This window comes from Emydura macquarii, unplaced genomic scaffold (assembly GCF_026122565.2).
Source record: "Emydura macquarii macquarii isolate MOO-44397 ecotype Brisbane River unplaced genomic scaffold, CSIRO-AGI_Emac_v2 contig_2897, whole genome shotgun sequence".
NCBI lineage: Eukaryota > Metazoa > Chordata > Testudines > Chelidae > Emydura > Emydura macquarii.
Genome location: NW_027133034.1, coordinates 50,538,665 through 50,557,657, shown reverse-complemented (window position 1 = coordinate 50,557,657; position 18,993 = coordinate 50,538,665). Strand labels below are relative to the sequence as shown.

Sequence of the window (18,993 nt, the reverse complement as noted above, 5' to 3'; positions counted from 1 at the left end):
TTGTTGGTAAATGCTGAAAATTTCAGAAGTCTGTGCCATCATTCCTAGTACTGATCACAACCTTCGCAGTACTGAATACATAGCGGCATTGGACATCCTGGGGCCAAAGCGTTTCATGGTACTGGCTGATCTATCCATAGGTCTGCTACCAAGTCACCTGTATTAGAGCACTTGAGAGGTGTTCTCTCTAGCATCAGCTCCTTTGTCCACCTGATGCAGCCCCAATCCTTTCTATGGAGGAAATTTAAATTTTTTTCTCTTCAGAGCACAGTGAAAGATCCTGATTTATCATGCTGGTTGGGTCAATGGCAATCGAGTAGGGAACCTAGAGATGACACCATGAGGGACATAGAAAGAGAGCAGGGACTCTCGAAAAATGACTATCTTTGTATCCTCGTAGTGCATATCAACTCTGGCCCTACTAGTTTCCCTGGGGCATTAACTCCGATGTTAGAAAACCTTTCTCCACTGTATCCAGACCTAGATCTCCTTCTCTTCCCTCCTCCCCCCCATTAGGAAGCAATCAGTCATTTCCAATCTCAACATCCTCACCCTCAACTACTGGAGGTGAAGAAATCAACAGCGGGGGACGATCATCACTCCCTAGACCAGGAACACCCAGGTGAATATCCTCTTCATTGCCTACTGAGGCAATCAATCAACCTTCCTCTGCTTCACATGACAAACTCAAGGTCTTCAATAACCTATTAAGGAAAACTGTGGAAATTCTTGATATATTGCCAGAAGTCAATCAGGAGAAGGAGCATAAGTTGGATATTGTCATAGGGCAATGGCTTCCTGGTGTGCCCTCCTGCCACAAGCCAGGGCAGGACAGACACTTGCCTCATTTTCCCCTTCAGAGTTTTCAGTAACTGTGCATCAAGATCTCTTGCTTCAGTAATACACCTCCTTGGGACCAGTTTATTATCAAAACATAGTGCAAAATCGTCCATAACAGAAGTCCCCATGGTCCATTTATCACCACAGTATGATGGTCCGTAAAATCCCACATCTTGTAGTCCATCCTCTTCTGACAGGACAGCCACCCCAGCCTTTCCAGCTGGAGGATAACCCTTCCCTTACCAGCAGGAACCCTCACAGTCTCTGCTGGGAGATGATCTTCACAGGGGAACATCCCTTAGCTCTTTCTGGTTTTCTGGCTCCAGCTTTCCAGTATGGAGATATCAGCAGGTAAGCCCTCCCACTACTCGCTTGTCTTCATTCTTCTTTGGCACTCAGCATTGGCTGTCTAGCTTAGACATCAGCAGGAACTCCCTTTGCTATTCTCTAGCTTTCAGCCTTTCCTGGCCCCTTCTTTCTGGCTTGTGGAGGTCAGCCAGCAAGATTTAAGGCCCCCCCCCCCCACCCCATTGGGCCAAGGTGACTTTTTTAAGTCCAGTTGGAGTAAGCTGATAAGTCAGATGTGTTGGCCCTACTCCCTTTTAAAGGGCTAGGGCCACCCTCTCATCATGACACCAGGCAGACTAGTGTTGCCCATGAACAAGGGCCTTCTCAAAGTCACAAAAACTATCTGGCACACCTCGATGTCTATCCCAGACACATCCAAGAGGGCAGATAGGAGTTCCCAGGTCCCAGCCAAGGAGTTGAAATATTTCTATCCGCATCTGCCCACAGGTTTCATTAATTGTACAAGCAACTCAAGAAGTTGAAACAGGGATTTGTCAGGAGGAGGATCCTGAGAAACCGGATCTCTAGGCCAATAAGGTTCTTTCTTCTGTGAGCGTCCAAATTAGTGTGCCCAACTGTCAAGCCTTGCTCTGTAAATAGGGTTTCCTTTTCTGGAATAGACTTGCAAACCTGCTTGATATGCCCCCAAAAGTCCATTTGGGACGAGCTAAAGAGCTTTATTTCAGAAAGTAAACTCACTGCAAGAAGTTCAGTACAGGCTGCACTTGATGATTCCGATGAAGTGTCAAGGATTGTGGTGTCATCTGTTGCCGTGAGGTGTCTTCATGGCTTCAAACATCTGGGAATCCCTCAGAAGATGGAGATAATCATAGAAGACCTCCATTTTTGAAGGTACTGAAATATTTAGTAGGAGCACAAAGAAACTCTCTGCAGTCTCAAGGATAGCAGAGTGACTTTGTCTCTAAGACTCTACATCCTCACCTTGCAGAGAAAAGAGGTAACAGCTCTACTATAGGCACACATCTCAACCCTGGTACTAGTCTTAACCAAATGACCATCAGAATGTCTGAAGAAGAAGCAGAAATTCCTCTTTGGCCATCCTGTAACCTGGATAGTCTGATTTTAAAAAATCAACCCAAAGCGTTTTCCCCCCACCCAACACCCCTCAGTTTACGAGTATGGAGAGACTCCTCGGACCATCTATGGATCCTTTTTTCTTTGTCACCTCCCTTTCTCCCCTATTTGAAAAGTCCCTTTACCACCCTACCCACCCAAGAGTCTTGGAATGGGATAACCTAGGACCAATGGGTCCTATTTATAAGCAAGGAGTATCCCATCCAGTTGCAGATTGTTCCAAATCCTGCTTCTTTCTGTCTCCTTTCAGGGACCCCTCCCATGAGAGACTTGTTGAAACAGTAGGAAGACTCCCTGCTACAATTAGGAGCAGTGGAAAAAGTGCACTTGGTGTTAAAAGGAAAGGGTTTAACTTTTTAATTACAAAGAAGAAAGGAGATTGAAGATCCATCCTTGACCTTTGATGCATCAACATATTTGTTCATTGTGCTAAACTCTGTATGGTCCCCCTAATTTCCATGATACCGTCCCTGGATCCTATGGAATGGGTCACAGCTCTCTGTTGTCAGAATGCTTATTTTCACATCTCCATCCATCTGGTACCCAGTGAGTACCCCATATTTCTGGTCGGAGCATTACAGACTCCTGCCTTTCGGCTTCTCAGCAGCTCTTCAGGTCTTCACTAAATTTCTGGTCGAACTGGCTGTACATCTTTGCAGATGAGGAATACAAGTTTATCCTTATCTGAAGAACTGGCTTGTTTAGGGAAAATCCTCACAGCAGGTAACTTACTTAATTCATTATGATACTTCACCTATTTGTTTTGGTGGGGCTAAAAAGTCTACTCTGACCTCCAACTGAGACAATAGAGTCCACTGGGGCAGTGTCAGATTCCAGATTAGCAGGCGATGATGCCAAATGAAGATTGATTAAACAGCTCCAGGTGCATCAGAGAACACTAGTGAGGATGTGGTTCAAATTCTTGGGACACATGTAAGCATACACCTATGTCTCAAAGCAAGCCAGACTTTACCGTCAGCCTCTGCAAGGATGATGGTGATAAGTATACCTACCAAAACAGACCCAGCATGGACCTCTTAGTCATTATTCCTTCAGAATTCCTATCCTCACTAAATTGGGGGGCAGAACCACTTCAGGTATGCAATGACATTCCCTTTCCTCTGCCTCTTTCTACCAAGACCTTAGTGATGGACACCTCCACTCAAGGAAGAGGAGCTCATTTTGACCATTAAGATTCAAGGACTATAGTTGGCACAGGAGGCCATGCTGTATATTAACATCCTAGAGTTCAAAGCCATGCTATTAGCATGCAAGGCCCTTTTGTTTTCAGAGTCCTCATTGTTCAAGTTCTGATGAACATCACTACTGTGATTCACTCCATAAGCAGGCAAGTCCTGGGGAGAGATCATCCCTGCTCTGTCAAGAGGTGACGCATTTTCGGAATTGGTGCCTGCTTCATCACATTACATCAGGAGCTCTCCACCTATATGATATACAAAATACTCTACTGGATCATCTCAGCAGGGACTTTTCAGAGAACTCTGAATGGTCTTTTTCAATGACTCAGTCCTCCCAAGACATCTTGCACAGGTGCCTTGACAGCGGGCCTACTTGCTACACTTCTCAGCAACAAATGTTGGGCATCTTGTTCCACAGTAGTCTGAAGCCTGGGTTTGCTGATGGCCTCTTTTCTATTTTATGTGGGCACAGAGACCGTTCTGCACCTTCCCACCTATTTTTCTGATACCCAGTGTCCTCAGAAAACTAAAACGGGATGCAGGCAATGTGATCATGATAGCCCCAGCATGGCCAGGCAGTTTTGGTTCTTCTACCAGGTGAATCTGTCCACCAATCACCTTATCACTTTTCCCTGACTTAATTTCCCAGAAACAAGGTTGGATTTTGCACTGTACCCAGTATTATTATACCTGACAGCCTGGATGCTGGTTGATTGACTTATTAGAGGGAAGCTGCTGATCTCTGATTCTAAAACATGTTGTCAAAAAGGTGAAAACTGTTCACCAGAGTGACTTACAGAGCTGAATAAAAGAGTTTTTCTAACAAGGCAGCACAGCAGCAGCTCTTCAACTGACTACCTCAATCCTTCCTGTTTTGCACTATTTACATACCCTGAAGCAATCTGAACTTTGCTGCTAAATGTACTCTGACTGAACTGACAATGTGCAAATCACCCTCCAGTTTGGAGTTAAATTTCAAATCTCATGCTGTCAAGATTTTTGAAGAGCCTCACTCGTATCTTCCCACCTGTTAGGGATCCCCCACTCCTCTTCTGGAACCTCAACATATAGTTCTCAGTAGCTTAATGGGACTCTTCCTCCCCATCACCCTTTGAGCCCATAGTAATCTGCTTTCTTTAGCACTTGTCAATGAAAACAACCTTTTTGGTGGTGGTTACTTCCTCCAGAAGGTGGGAGAAATTCAGGCCCTCATTGCTTTTCCGCCTATGCTCATGCCAGGTTCCGTCTTAAAGTAGGATAGGATTTCCATCTTAATCTATCCACCTTCCAGTTTTTTTGCTCTTTTGTTTGGAAACCTCATTCCATTCACCATGAAATAAAACTTCATGCCCTAGACATGAGAACTTTATCCTTTTATTTAGATTGTGTGTCAGACCCTCTGTGACTTTCATAAAAAGGGTTTGTGGATTTTGGACTGTATTGAGACTTGGTATCCGATAGCTAAGAAGGAGCTTCTGGGTCTGAGTCCATTCCAGTAGGGGCTTAGGTAACCTCCACTGCTTGCTTGGGTAATATACCCATATCTGAAATGTGTAGGAATGCTACCTGGAGCTCTATTCATTCACTTACTATTTATTCCTCAGTATAGGTTTTCATATTTTATGCCAACTTTCGTAGGGCTGTCTTGTAGTTACTCTTCAAGTTCACCTCTCTTTCCAACTCTAGGCTTGAGAGAACTGCTTGTCAGTTGCCGAGAGTAGAAACTATATGGACAATCACTCAGGAGCATAGTTACTGTAGGGTAAATAACCATGCTTGTCAAAATAAAGGAATTGTACTGGGAACTGACAAAAATCTAATTTGTCAGCATTTAAATCCTGTGCTCTGGTTAACTTCTACTGTACCCTTGCTTATCTCTGCCATGTAATGTCAGCCTTAAAGAACCTGAAAGTGTCTTCAATCTCCATAGTAAAACCTTTTGTTTGCTATTTGATAATCAGTTTTTTAGTCCATAAATGTTTTTATTTTGTTCTTATTCCATTCTGTCAACTCAGTCCATGAGTTTTGTCCATAAGTCTTTGAAGATAAAAGATGTGGATCACTTTGAAAGGGTTTTTCAGATAGTCAAGTACAGTAGAACCTCCAAGTTACAAACATTTCAGAAATGAAGGTTGTTCGTAACTCTAAACAAAATGTTATGGTTCTTTCAAAAGTTTACAATGAACATTGACTTGATACAGCTTTGAAAGTTTAGTATGCAGAAGAGAAGTGCTGCTTTTAACCATCTTAATTTAAATTAAACGAGCCCAGAAACCATTTCCATACCTTATCAAATCTTTTTTTAAACTTTCCCTTTATTCTTTTAGTAGTTTAACACAGTACTGTAATATATTTGGTTTTTTCCCCCTCTTCTGCTGCTTGATTGCATACTTCTGGTTCCTAATGAGATGTGTGGTTGACCAGTCAGTTTGTAACTTTGGTGTTTGTAGCTCTGAGGTTCTACTGTAATTTATCAAAATGTATGACCGTCTTCTTTCAATGTCTTTCCCCTTGGGAAGTGGACAATTGAAGCTGATACTCTTGCTGGTGCTCTCCATCTTAACAATTTAAGATTGCAGTAAATCTTAGGTGTGTGCATATACATGGCATCATACTGATGTTCATTTTTTCCATGTCTGAAATACAGCTCTTCACAGATATAGGAAAGATAATATAGAATTTTGAGCTTGAGGTCTATTTCCCAGTAATTCCTGCAACAACTCATTGTAATGCTCTTTTGAATATAGTTATTTTAAAACTAGATTCCAGGACTCCCACTTGTTACTGGTCAGACTAATGGAACAAGCAGTTTTCAAAATCCTGATCTTTACTGATAGACTTAGAACAGTTATTTTTATTAAACAAAACCTTCTCCAAAACCCATGATCCCCATTCTGTTTGTGTGGTTTTGTGTTTTTTGTAAATTGGGGGTGCCTGCATAATTCCACAATAGTAATCTGTCTGAATGCTGTAACATAAATTAATGTGAAACTTTTTTTGTCATTTTATGCTTCTCTCACTTGCCTCTGCATCCTTCTTTCTCCAAAATACCATGTATTTGGCTTGAAAATAATCTGTCTTTTCCCTTGTTAATTCCCTTCCCCTCCCCACTGCCTAGCCTATATTTGTTTCAAGTGTAAACCCGACCATAGAATATTAAAGGAATATATTTAAAAAATGAAAAAATCCTGTTCTTTGGTTTTGTTTCTCTTTTTCAGTCTTGATCCAGAGCAAAAGGAAATGTTAATTGAAGTGATAGAAAAACTTCTGAAAGATAAAAGTACGGTAAGTAACGCAAATTACAGTATAAGTTTTTTTAAGAGTATAATTGTATTGGTCACACTCTCTTTCATCAGCAAATGTATTTAGCTAATGATTGCCAATATATACAGTTAAATTTGAACTACACAAAATAGCTGGCAATCTTAATTCTAGCATTTTCTAATACAGATGCTTGAATTTGCAACTTTAATGGTCTTTTAAGTGTAATTGTGGTTATATCCTTCAAGTCTGCATTGTCATGCTTACACACAAGGTGGCAGAACGGAGTTTGACATGAAGTCTTAACTTTAGCATTTTCTAGCTTTTGCATGCTTCATCATACCACCTTAATGTTGCCACACGATTTCTTTCTTTTTAAAAATATTATTGAAAAAGTAATAAAAACAAAAGTTGAAAATTCATTCTTTAGGACTTCAAAGCATTGTTGTCATGTGGAGCTGGGGGAGAAGGGGAGGGAGGAGAAGAAAGGAGGAAGAAGCACAGACGCATGTAAATACTATAGTCTGGAACCATTTGGCTAGACACCACCAGAATGTCCCTGGACCATGCACTTTAGACACCACACAGAAGAGAGTCAGTCTTTTGCAAGCTGTGGCCCTGATTCAGGATATCATTTAAGCACTTGCTGAAAGTTCAGCCACATACTTAAGTCCTGCCCTGATTTAAAGTAGTCTGTTGCACCAGGTATTTAAGGCTCTGATTCAGGAAAATATGTAAGTGTGTACTTGAAGATACGCATGTGAGTAGACCCATTGACTTCTGGGGGCTACTTGCATACTTAAAATTAAGCATATGCAAGGATGCTTTCCTTGTTTGGGACCTCAGCTAGGTTTCTTGAGTATACTTTCATAGCTAACTTAGCTTATGAGCTTTTTACCATTTTATTTTCAAAAGCACACTCAAATAAAAACAAATTTTCATAGGGAGGACTTATTTATATGGTAAAATTAACATTGAGACCTCTTCCAGTTGTTTTGCTTAGAAAGATGTTCTTGAAAAAGTAGTCTCCTCCTCTTCAAAAAGTGGTTGAACTGTTCTTCCTCAAACATTTTTTAAAAAATTCACCTTCAAAGCACAGACAATTGTGTGTCCAAGCTTTATGTTGACACTTCCTGACATGTGGATATTTAATTTTGCAGGCTACATGTTTTCATAATGTAGCGTTAGTAGGGATTTTCTAGTTGTGCGGCTTTTTGGTTTTTCCTTTTTTTTTTTTTTTTTTAAAAGAAGGAAAAAAGTCCTTGGCATTTCGCCAAATTGTCTTTGTTGATACTGGACACTTAGTAATCGGTGTGTGTATACCAGTGAGACATGGTATGCCCAATTTGCAGGTCAATAAGGTTTAGTGTTCAAGGTTTTGTATAGATATACTAGTTGAATACAAAGCCTAAAATTAACTACAATATATCATACTCACTAAGCCTGGAGAGCTAAGCAGTTACTCAGAAGGCTGTATACAGGAACGGCTTTCTTCAGGGGCCCAACCAGGGAGTTAGTGGATCCTCTGGTCCGATTGACAGCACCTCCCGCATAGTCAGGTGTCGATAGAGCACTCCTCTTTGTCTAAGTAGTGACTTCTTATACCCTTCCATAAACAGCTTTCACCTAATTACCTCTCTACTCATTATCATATATGCTAATTACTTACATTAGATTTTCACCCTTCACTACATTCCATTCTCACCATGATAATTGGAGTCGTCAAAACAACCTTATCCAAAGAATGCAGCTCAGTCCTAAATCCAGGCAAGGACATGTCTGCAGCTTCTGGGGCATATAGCAGCTCGTATTTTTATACTACAGAATGCCAGGTTATATCTTTGAACTCTCCAGGCATGCCTCAGGGCAATTTAAATACCCATCAAACACAGTCTGAACAATCAGGTATGCATACCCAGCTGGGTCCTACAGTCATTCACCTGGCGGAAGGATCTTTCCATCATATGTGCAGGATCCCGATAATCTAGAATCCCCCAGTGATCATAACACTGGACACTTCTCTCTTGTGATGGAGAGCACATAGCCCAGGGCAGATGGTCACAACAAGAATAGCCTTTGCACATAAACCTGCAAGAATTGAGGGCAGTCAGAAATGTTTGCCTCCACTATCTTCCCTTATCAAAAACAAGTCAGTCATGATCAAGATGGACAACATAGCTTGTATGTACTGTATTCTATCAATCATCAGGGTGGAGCACAGTCATTCTGGCTCTGCACCGAAGTAATAAAGCTTTGGAATTGATTCATAACCATCCAGATACTCATTTTGGCTTATTACCTTCTGGATGTACAAAATACTGTGGCAGACACTTCTCACTAAATTATAAATGGGAGTTGGACTTTTGAGTCCTCAACAAAACATTCCTTTTGTTTGGGGATTTCCAGAGGTTGACTTTTCACCACTGCAGCCAACACGAAATACAGAAAATTCTGTTCAGAGAAGGACTTGCATCTCTAGAGATTGGAGATGCCTGTCTCATTACATGGACAAGAGGGTCTGTCTTATGTGTATCCACCAACTTCATTGCTTTTAGAGGTTCTCATCAAGATTAAGCAGGGCCAACCCAAGGTCATTTTTGATTGCATCAGGTTGACCAAGACAAGCTGGTTTTCTCATCAGACTTACCTCTGTCTCTCCATGGTGGCTCATGATCAATTCTTGACTGTTGTCTCTGAATGTGACAACCACTTCACCCCCAATCTGAACATTCTGCAATTCCAAGCATGGTTCCTCAATGGCTCTTAGGGCTAGAGGTGTCCTGTTCATTAGGAGTACAACATGTGCATTTAAATAGCAGGAAGGTAGCTACAATACACACATTTACCTCCAGAAACAGAGGAATTATTTTTGGTATAACTGCAGTCATCTTTCACCTGTCCAATCAGCACTTTCCACAATCTTGGATTCCCAACTGAAATTGAAAACATCTTTCAAGGTTTACTTAGTGTCAATAACAGCTTTCCACTCACCAGTAGGTTTCTGTTTTCACACATTCAACCACAGTGAGGTTCCTGAGAGGTCTTACAAACCTTTTTCTGCAGATGAGAGATGCTACTCGACTTTGGGATCTCAGCTCCATTCTTAACCATCTCATGAAAGCCTTCTGAGCTATCAGCTACATGCTCTGTTACATTTGTCGGCAGACAGCCTTTCTGGTGGACATCACTTCTGCGAGAAGGGTTGGGAAGATTGGAGCTCTAATGGCAGGCCCTCCGTTTATTGTGTTCTCTGAGGAGAAAGTATCATTTTATGACCCCATCGAAACTTTTACGTACTTTTTCTTCTGAGCTTCATATTAACCAGACTGTTCACCTTCCATTGTTCTCTCCTAAGCCACATGAGTCTAAACAGGAAGCTACCTTCCATACACTAGATGTTAAGAGGGCATTGGCCTTTTACTTGGACAGAATCAGGCTATTCAGATTTTTTGTTTCTATTGTGATTAGGTCTAGAGGAGGGGTTCTCTCAACAAATTTTTTGGTGGCCTCAGGTGTGGCCACCAACTCTTGCTGGTGGCCACTCTGGCAATTTTTTCCCAAATACTAAATTAACTTCAGGAAAAACAAATATGTGCACATACATGTCCAAATCATTGTAATTTATTTATGTAGGGTTATTTTTGTAGACTCAGTAATTAAAATAATGTACAGTTGTATTTATTCTTTACTGAACCTAAATAGAAACCCAAATAAGGTCCTTTGCACATTCTTGTCTTTTTTTGTTGTTTCTTTTGCTTTTTTGGTTACTTTTTAAAAGACTCGTTAGCTAATAAGTATGCTGTTGTGAAAAGTGTTGTTAACAAACATACAAATACCAATTTTCACAGCAGACATACCTGTGCGAAGCTGGAGGACAAGTGAAACCCTGGTTGGGGAAGTGGATAGGGAGACAGTGGGAGCCAGTGGCGATGGATGGAGAGGATGGTGAGCCTGGGGCTGGCAATCACCAATGTGCAGCCAAAGGTCGGATCCTGGAGCCTGCCACCCTAGGGCTGATGCCCTACCACTGCTGAGGGCTCTGGGGGAGGGGCTGCTGCTTTTTCCCTCCTGCATCCATCACTGCCCAGGAGTCTGTGTTTGCAAGAAAAGCCCCTGATGAGCCTATTTGAGAAATCTAGTCTATAAGATCCTCTGTCTCCCCTAAATTGATCTCTAGATGTATTACCACCTGCTATAGGTTGGCTTATGCTTAACCTCCCTCATGAGGGAACTGCACATTCTACTAGATCGCAGTATGTCTGTAGCTCTGCTCAAAGACTTTCCAGTTGAGGAGCTCCAACTTGTGGAGCAGTTTATGAAAGTAGCTTCAGAGCCAGAAGAACAGGGCCCAAAACCCCTTCTAATGGGCAAGACTACATTGTCCAGCACTCCTTCCAGCAAGCAGGTGACTCCAAAGACCTCTGCGGACAAAATAGCACCAAAGCCAGATGCAGAGATGACATTTGCACCAGTACTGCCACCAGTGCCAAAGCCAGTCTCAGCCCAGATATTGAAGCAGAGTGCTGAAAGGGACCATTCCAAACTTTGGGGTGGGAGCTCAAAAAGGCACTCTGTTTCCTTTCAGAGAGGAACAGAGAGTAACTTTTGACATCAGGATATGGACTGGTACAGTATAGACATCTGCATTTGTGGCACTTCCACAATCAGCATTGCCTGTGCTAGAGGGGTACTCCTTGCCATCTCCAGGTCACATTTTTTACCAGCAGCCAGGAGAATCCTGTCCCCTCTAAGGTCTCTCAATGGCACTATTTGTGGATTTGAGGACCTTTACAGACATCAATCGTAGGCCTGACAGAGTTGGCACTGGTCCGGCCAACAACTTGCTGGCCACCTGTATGCATATTGGGATGGCAGAGTGGCTCTATTGGGGTAGTTGGGGGCTCACCTTCCTAGGCTTTGAGTCTCTGCTTTCCCAGAAGAGGTGACCGCCCCCCTCGGTGGCTTGCCTAGCAAGACATCAATTGCTGAAATACAGAGATGAGTGTGATCCGAACATCCAGCACCCCCCCTCACCACGTAGAGGGGTGGAAGAGGACAACGTTCATGTGGTCCATCCTGACTAATGTTACCAAACTGGTGACCAAACGTCAACTGTAGACTTCCTGGTCAAAAGAGAAACAAGATAAGTCTACCTTTTCAGGGCTAATATACTAGGCCGTTTGGACATGGAGTAAAGATCTGCCAATTGAATGCTGAAGGCCTCTCATGGTCCAAGTGTGACTACCTGGAGACTATGCTGAAGATGACCAACATTGATGTCCTCACCCTCCAGGAGACCCAAGTCACAAATTAAAAAAAAAAAAAAAAAAGCCTGTTGCTACAAAATCAATGGCTATAAACTCATAGTCAGCAATTGTCACCCAAAATACGGGCTGGCAATCTACATAAATCAGGAGATCAATGAGTATGTGATCCTATTTCCTACTGTGCCCAAGGAAACAACTACAATCTCCATGCGCATTGGCAAGCTAACCATCATTAACATATATAAACCACCTGTTGCACAGTGGCTTCAACCAGCTCTGCAGATTGCACAGGACCCTGCTGTATTTCGGGGTGACTAATAGTCACCACACAATGGAGCCATGCAGCAAACAGCATTACAGTCGAAGAACTGACACAAAAGGCATTGGCAATGATATGCTCCATAAATGCTATGAGGACTTGTGCTGGATTGTTAAGGGCTAAAAGCTGGTTCTTTAAAACTAACAAATCACTGGATGGGAGTTTTTCTTTGATTTTTTTTTTTTTTTTTTTAATTTAACCAAGACATTTAATTCTCTTTAAGTTGAAAGCTTCAAAATTAGGCGTAATACACACTTTGTCAGAATTCATCTGGGGAGAAAGTGGCTGGAGGGCAGAAATCTGCAGCAGTTGATCACTGTCCACTTTAAAAGTTTCTAAAAAATTAGCAAAACAGGAGACCAGCTTAAAATTGGAACTGTGATATAATCAGTCATGTTACCGCCTCTAAAAGAGGTGAATGTAAAATGACCCTCCAGATCAGCATCACCTCAACCATTCAAAATCTCCAGTCAAAATCTATTTAAAATTACAGGAAGTTTTGGCCTGAAGAATTTCTTATTTTGTGTGTAGAATATCTGAGAGGAGGAGGAGATATTTACTGATTTAGAGGGAAATATAAAATTTCCTTATCTTTAGCATCAAATCAGACATTTTGTCCACCCAAAAGCACAAAAAAAAAACCATTCAGCACTAGTGGAATAGGTTTATCTGAGAAAATAATACTAGAAGCCTGGAAATAGGGGTTACCAGGAATTAACATGCCAGTTACGACATTTAATTTGGTAGAAAAGAGTCATTCCACATGCTGATCTGCCAATCTTTGTGTTTAACACCCCCTTCAAAGAAGGATTTAAAACTTGGTAAATAAAAGGACTACTCCATAGTAAGCCAAGTTTCTTGGAGGAAAACTAAATCAACTAGAGATAAATAATTCCTAAAAATCCAAATCCTGGGATTTTTGTGTGTATTGCAAGGAAAGACTTTGAATCATCACAATGTACTCCTAGGCTGTTGAAGTTGAAATACATAATATACTTTTATTTTGGCTTTTACATTTCTTTCATCTTGCAGAATGAAAATAGACTTCTTGGTTTTATTTTGCTTTATAGTTAGTTTCTTTCCCATGTAATTGCAATCCAAACATTGCAGTATTGTATTTACTTTGCAGAAGATTGTTGGGTTTTTTTGTTCTTGGTGAGAGAGCAAAATATTAGAACGTAACATAATGGTCAGACTGGGTCAATGGAACAATGGTCCAACTATCCCAGAGTGAATAGAATAGGTAATCAAGTGATCCATCCCATCGGCCATTCCCAGCCTCTGGCAAACAGCAATCCCTGCCCATTCTGTCTAATAGCCATTGATGGACCTATCCTGTATGAACTTCTCTAGTTCTTCTTTGAACCCTGTTATAGTCCTGGCTTTCACAACATTCTCTGGCAAGGAGGTCCACAGATTGACTGCATTGTGTGAAGAAATAATTTATTTTGTTTGTTTTAAACCTGCTGCCTATTGATTTCATTTGGTGATCCCCCCTAGTTATTTTGTTATGAGATGTAAATAATACTTCCTTATTTACTTTCCCCACACCAGTCATGATTTTATAGACCTCTGTAATGTCCCCCCAGTTGTCTCTTTTCCAATCTGAAAAGTCCCAGTTTTATTAATCTCTCCTCGTATGGAAGCTTTTCCATATTCCTAATCATTTTAGTTTCTCTTTTCTGTATCTTTTCCAATTCCAATGCATCTTTTTTAAGATGGGGTGACCAGATCTGCATGCAGTATTCAAGATGTGGGTGTACCATGGATTTATAAAGAGGCAATATATTTTCTCCCATTATCTATCCCTTTCCTAATGATTCCCAACATTGTTAGCTTTTTTGACTGCTGCTACACACTGAGTGGATGTTTCCACAGCGACCCCAAGATCTTTCTTGAGTGGTAACAGCTAATGTAGACCCCATCATTTTATATGTATGGTTGGAATTGTTTTCCAATGTGCATTACTTTGCATTTATCAACACTGAATTTCATCTGCCATTTTGTTGCCCAGTCACCCCGTTTTGTAAGATCCCTTTGTAACTCTTTGCAGTCTGCTTTGGACTTAACTATCTTGAGAAGTTTTGTATAATAGATTCATAGAAGATTAGGGTTGGAAGGGACCTCAAAGCAGGACCAACCCCAACTAAATCATCCCAACCAGGGCTTTGTCAAGCCGCACCTTAAAAACTTCTAAGGATAGAGATTCCACCACCTCACTAGGTAACCCATTCCAGTGCTTCATCACCCTCCTGGTGAAAGTTTTTTCTAATATCCAACCTAGACCTCCACCACTGCAACTTGAGACCATTGCTCCTAGTTTGGTCATCTATTACCACTGACAACAGCGTAGCTCCATCCTCCCTGGAACCATTTTTCAAGTAGTTAGAGACTATCAAATCTCCCCTCATTCTTCTCTTCTGCAGACTAAACAAGCTTCTCCTCATAAGTCATGTGCTGCAGCCCCCTAATCATTTTTGTTGCCCTCCTCTGGACGCTCTCTAATTTGTCCACATCCTTTTAGTGGGAGGCCGAAAACTGGACACAGTATTCCAAATGTGGCATCACTAGTGCTGAATAGAGGGGAATAATCACTTCCCTCGGTCTGCTGGCAATGCTCCTACTAGTGCAGCCCAATATTGACCTTGTTGGCAGTAAAGGCACACTGTTTACTCATATCCAGTTTCTTGTCCACTGTAATCCCAGGCTGCTAATCAGGTCATTTTCTGCAGAACTGCTGCCCAGCCCGTCGCTCCCCAGTTTGTAACAGTGCATGGGATTCTTCAGTCCTAAGTGTAGGATTCTGCACTTGTCCTTGTTGAACCTCATCAGATTTCTTTTGGCCTAATGCTCCAATTTGTCTAGGTCACTCAACCTATCCATGCCCCCAGTGCATCTACCACTCCCCCCAGCTTAGCGTCATCTGCAAACTTGCTGAGAGTGCAATCCACCTCAACCTCCAGATCATTCATTAAGATGTTGAACAAAATCAGCCCCAACACTGACCCCTGAGGCACTCCACTTGTTACTGGCTGCCAACTAGACATCAAGCCGTTGATCACAATCAGTTAAGCCCAATGATCTAGCCAACTGTCTGTTCATCTTACAGTCCATTCATCCAACCCATGCTTTTTTTGCTTGCTGATAAGAATACTGTGAGATATCATATCAAAAGCTTTGCTAAAGTCAATATATTTCACGTCCACAGTTTTCCCCACATCCACAGAGCCAGTCATCTCATCATAGAAGGCAATCAGGTTGGTTAGACATGACTTGTCCTTGGTGAATCCATGCTGACTGGTCCTGATCACCTTCCTCTCTTCAAGTGCCTCAAAATGAATTTCTTGAGGACCTGCTCCATGATTTTTCTGGGGACTGAGGTGAGGTACTGGTCTGTAGTTCCCTGGATCCTCCTTCCCTTTTTTTGAAGATGGGCTACTATAGTTGGCTTTTTCCAATCATCAGTGACCTCCCCCAATTGCCAGGAGTTTTCAAAGACAATGGCCAATGGCTCTGCAATCACATCAGCCAACTCCCTCAGCACTCTCGGATGTATTGCATCCGGCCCCATAGACTTGTGCCTGTCCAGCCTTTCTAAATAGTCCAGAACCTGTTCTTTCAGCTCTGAGGGCTGTGCACCTCCTCCCCACTCTGTGCTGCCCAGTGCAGCAGTCTGGGAGCTGACCTTGTCTGTGAAGACAAACCAAAAAAGCATTGAGTACTTTAGCTTTTTCCACATCATCTGTCACTAGGTTGCTTCCTCCCTTCTGTAAGGGGCCCACGCTTTCCCTGACCACCACCTTGTTACTAACATACCTGTAGAAACCCTTTTTGTTACCCTTCATGTCCCTTGCTAGCTGCAACTCCAATTGTGCTTTGACCTTCCTGATTTCAGTCCTGCATGCTCAAGCAGTATCTTTATACTCCTCCCTAGTCATCTGACCAAACTTCCACTTCTTGTATGCTTCCTTTTTATGTTTAAACTCACTGAAGACTTCATTAAGCCATGCTGGTCACCTGCCATATATGCTATTCTTTCTACACATTGGGATGGTTTGTTCCTGTGCCCTCAATAAGGTTTCTTTAAAACACAGCCAGCTCTCTTGGACTCCTTTCCCCCTCATATTACCCTCCCAGGGGATCCTGCCCATCAGCTCCCTGAGGGAGTCAAATGTGCATATTTTATCTGTTTTTACTCCTTTTTTTCCAGATCACTTACGAATATATTGAACAGTACTGGTCTTAGTACAGACTTCTGGAGGACACTATGTACTTCTTTCCATTCTGAAAACTGACCATTTATTCCTACCCTTTGTTTCCTATGTTTTAACCAGTTACTGATCCAGGAGAGGCTCCTGTTGGCCTTAATTTATTTAAAGTCTTACTTGTATGTAATCTAAATCTTGGTGTAGTATTTTGATGTAGTGTCTGTGGTAGATTTCAAAGAAAAATAAATCAACTCAGAAAGCCTGTTGAAATGGGAGTAATAATGCATAAGGCACATATAAAAGGGACCTATAGAAATAAATTTAAAGGAAACGAAGAGTGACTTCTTCGCTTGCTATCATCGATCTTACTGATTTCCAATCCTGTTGATTTCCCAACTCTCTTTATGTAGACTGATGGGATATAAAAACCCCATACTCATCAGGGGAGGGTTAATGAGCTGCTCTGGGCTCTGTCAGCCCCTCCCAGCTATATGTGAATTAGGTATCCGGTTTGGAGGGAGAGATTAAAAGGGGAGAGAACACAGTTTAGTTGAGGGCTGTCTGGGAAGGAGAGCAGACTTCCTTCTCACTCTGAGACAGCCCTGGCTGGGGTTTACAAACAGTTTGAGAGACTGCTGTCTGTGAAAGTCTCTCTGAGAAAAAGAAGACCTAACGTGGGACTATTATTTGATTGGTCACCAGTGATTTACCTGATGGTGGGTGCTGAGTAAGTCTGTTGCAGATAGTGCCCCACCTAAAGGGAGTGACAGCTAAATAAAAAGACCTTTTTGTTTCCTTATGCCACACTGGGGTGACAGTCGTGGTTTGTCCCAAGCCCAGAAGTGACCCTGTCACACAGACCGTTAGTACAGTTGCAGCTTTTTTTCTTAGGAAAAAGGCTAAGGTGTATGTTAACACACAAACTTAGCTAGCTGGCTATATTGTAATGTTATCATAGCTAGAGAAAGTTGTTACAAATTTTATTGTGATATTCTTTCATAAATTTAAGCTTTGGAAGGGTTATAGGCATAGGTAAATTTCTTGATATAGTCTTCTCCTCCTCTTTTAATTTTTAGGCCTTAACACAGTAACTGTAACTCAGGAGTTTGGTTGTGAATTCACTGGTATATTTTTTTCACACCCTGTAAATACTAGACTGCTTCTTGTGGGACTTTCTTGACGTAAGAGTAAAGTAATCAACATTTTAATGAAAATAAAAATTGGATAAACATTAGGGTTTCATGTACCTCATTGGGAAAACTAAAACTGCTGCTAAAGTGTTTGGTAAAAGAAATAAGTCTAAAAATGTGGCTGTGATGATTTTATAGATATTTTTGATTCAAGTGACGTGATCAATGCAATTTGACAGGTACGTACATTAGTGTCCATTAAATTTCACCCAGAAACCCCTATATTTAAAGCCCTTTATAAATCACAGTTTCACAGATTTCACAGAAATCATGCAATTAGCCCAATACCATGATTTTTTTCCAGTAGCGTGGAGGATTTTTCAGACTCCTGCTATTGGAAAAATTATTACATTTGGCTAATTTGGCTGTTCAAGGGGACTACTGAATGATGGCCTAGGAGGCAGGAGGGCGATCTTTGTGTGTGACTCACCACATAGCAGTGGCAGGGATTGGGTAGTGGCATGCTCTATTCTCAGCTTTGACCCAGGCTTCTGTTGCTTCTTCCTGGCTGGCCAACTAACAGGGATGAGGGTGGCACTGGTAACATGCAGTGATTAGGAGCTTTGCCCCGCAGTGGCTCCAAGTAGATGGAGACACTGCAGTGACAGCTGGTGAGGAACTGAGCTCAGGATTTGCCACTTGGAGCATGACTATGTGTATGAAGCAGTGGGAGGATGGGCATGTGTGAGGGCATGCTGTGGGAGTGGGAGATATGACACTCACTACCACCATCACCACCTACTTGTGCACCAAGCAATGGATTCCGGTCTCACTGATTCTCTCCACCAGTACAGGTGATTCTCATGCACCTGCTCATGGTCCAAGGAGTGGATCATGGTCTCATCCTGTCTTCCCCAGCCTCCTCACACTTTGGTTCCCCCTTTGCCTGGGCAGATTCCCCTCACACATGTTTGTGATCAAAGTGGTGGATCCTAGTCTTGGCTCCTCACCAGCCAGCACTGCAGTGTCTTCCCTGGGCCAGCTGGGATTGCTGTGGGGCAGGTCAGGCTGAGGCTCCTAACTGCTGTGCATTATCAGTGCTGCCCATCTCTGCCTGCTGGCTGGACAGAAAGTAGCAGTGGCAGCCTGAGTCAAAGCTGAGTGTGGAGCAAGCTAGGCCCCTATATCTGCTCTGGGCCAGCTAGCCAAGATGCTACCTCCCCCATATTCCCCGAGAAAAGACTGATTTGTTCCTTCCCCGCCATCCTCTGGAATGAGACTGGCTCTCTAACCTCCCACAAGCAGCTGTGGTCTCAGCGGGAAGGT

General features: G+C 42.2%; 1 protein-coding gene across 4 annotated transcripts in view; it reads left to right on the top strand.

The window, feature by feature from the left end:
* The window catches only part of AP3B1 (adaptor related protein complex 3 subunit beta 1), a 290,480-nt gene that overhangs the window by 69,775 nt on the left and 201,712 nt on the right, over positions 1-18,993 (top strand). For all 4 annotated transcript variants that reach the window (XM_067569102.1, XM_067569101.1, XM_067569103.1 and 1 more), the window contains exon 6: positions 6,701-6,767. In XM_067569102.1, coding sequence (XP_067425203.1) covers positions 6,701-6,767 — 67 coding nt within the window. The remainder of the gene's footprint in view (positions 1-6,700; positions 6,768-18,993) is intronic.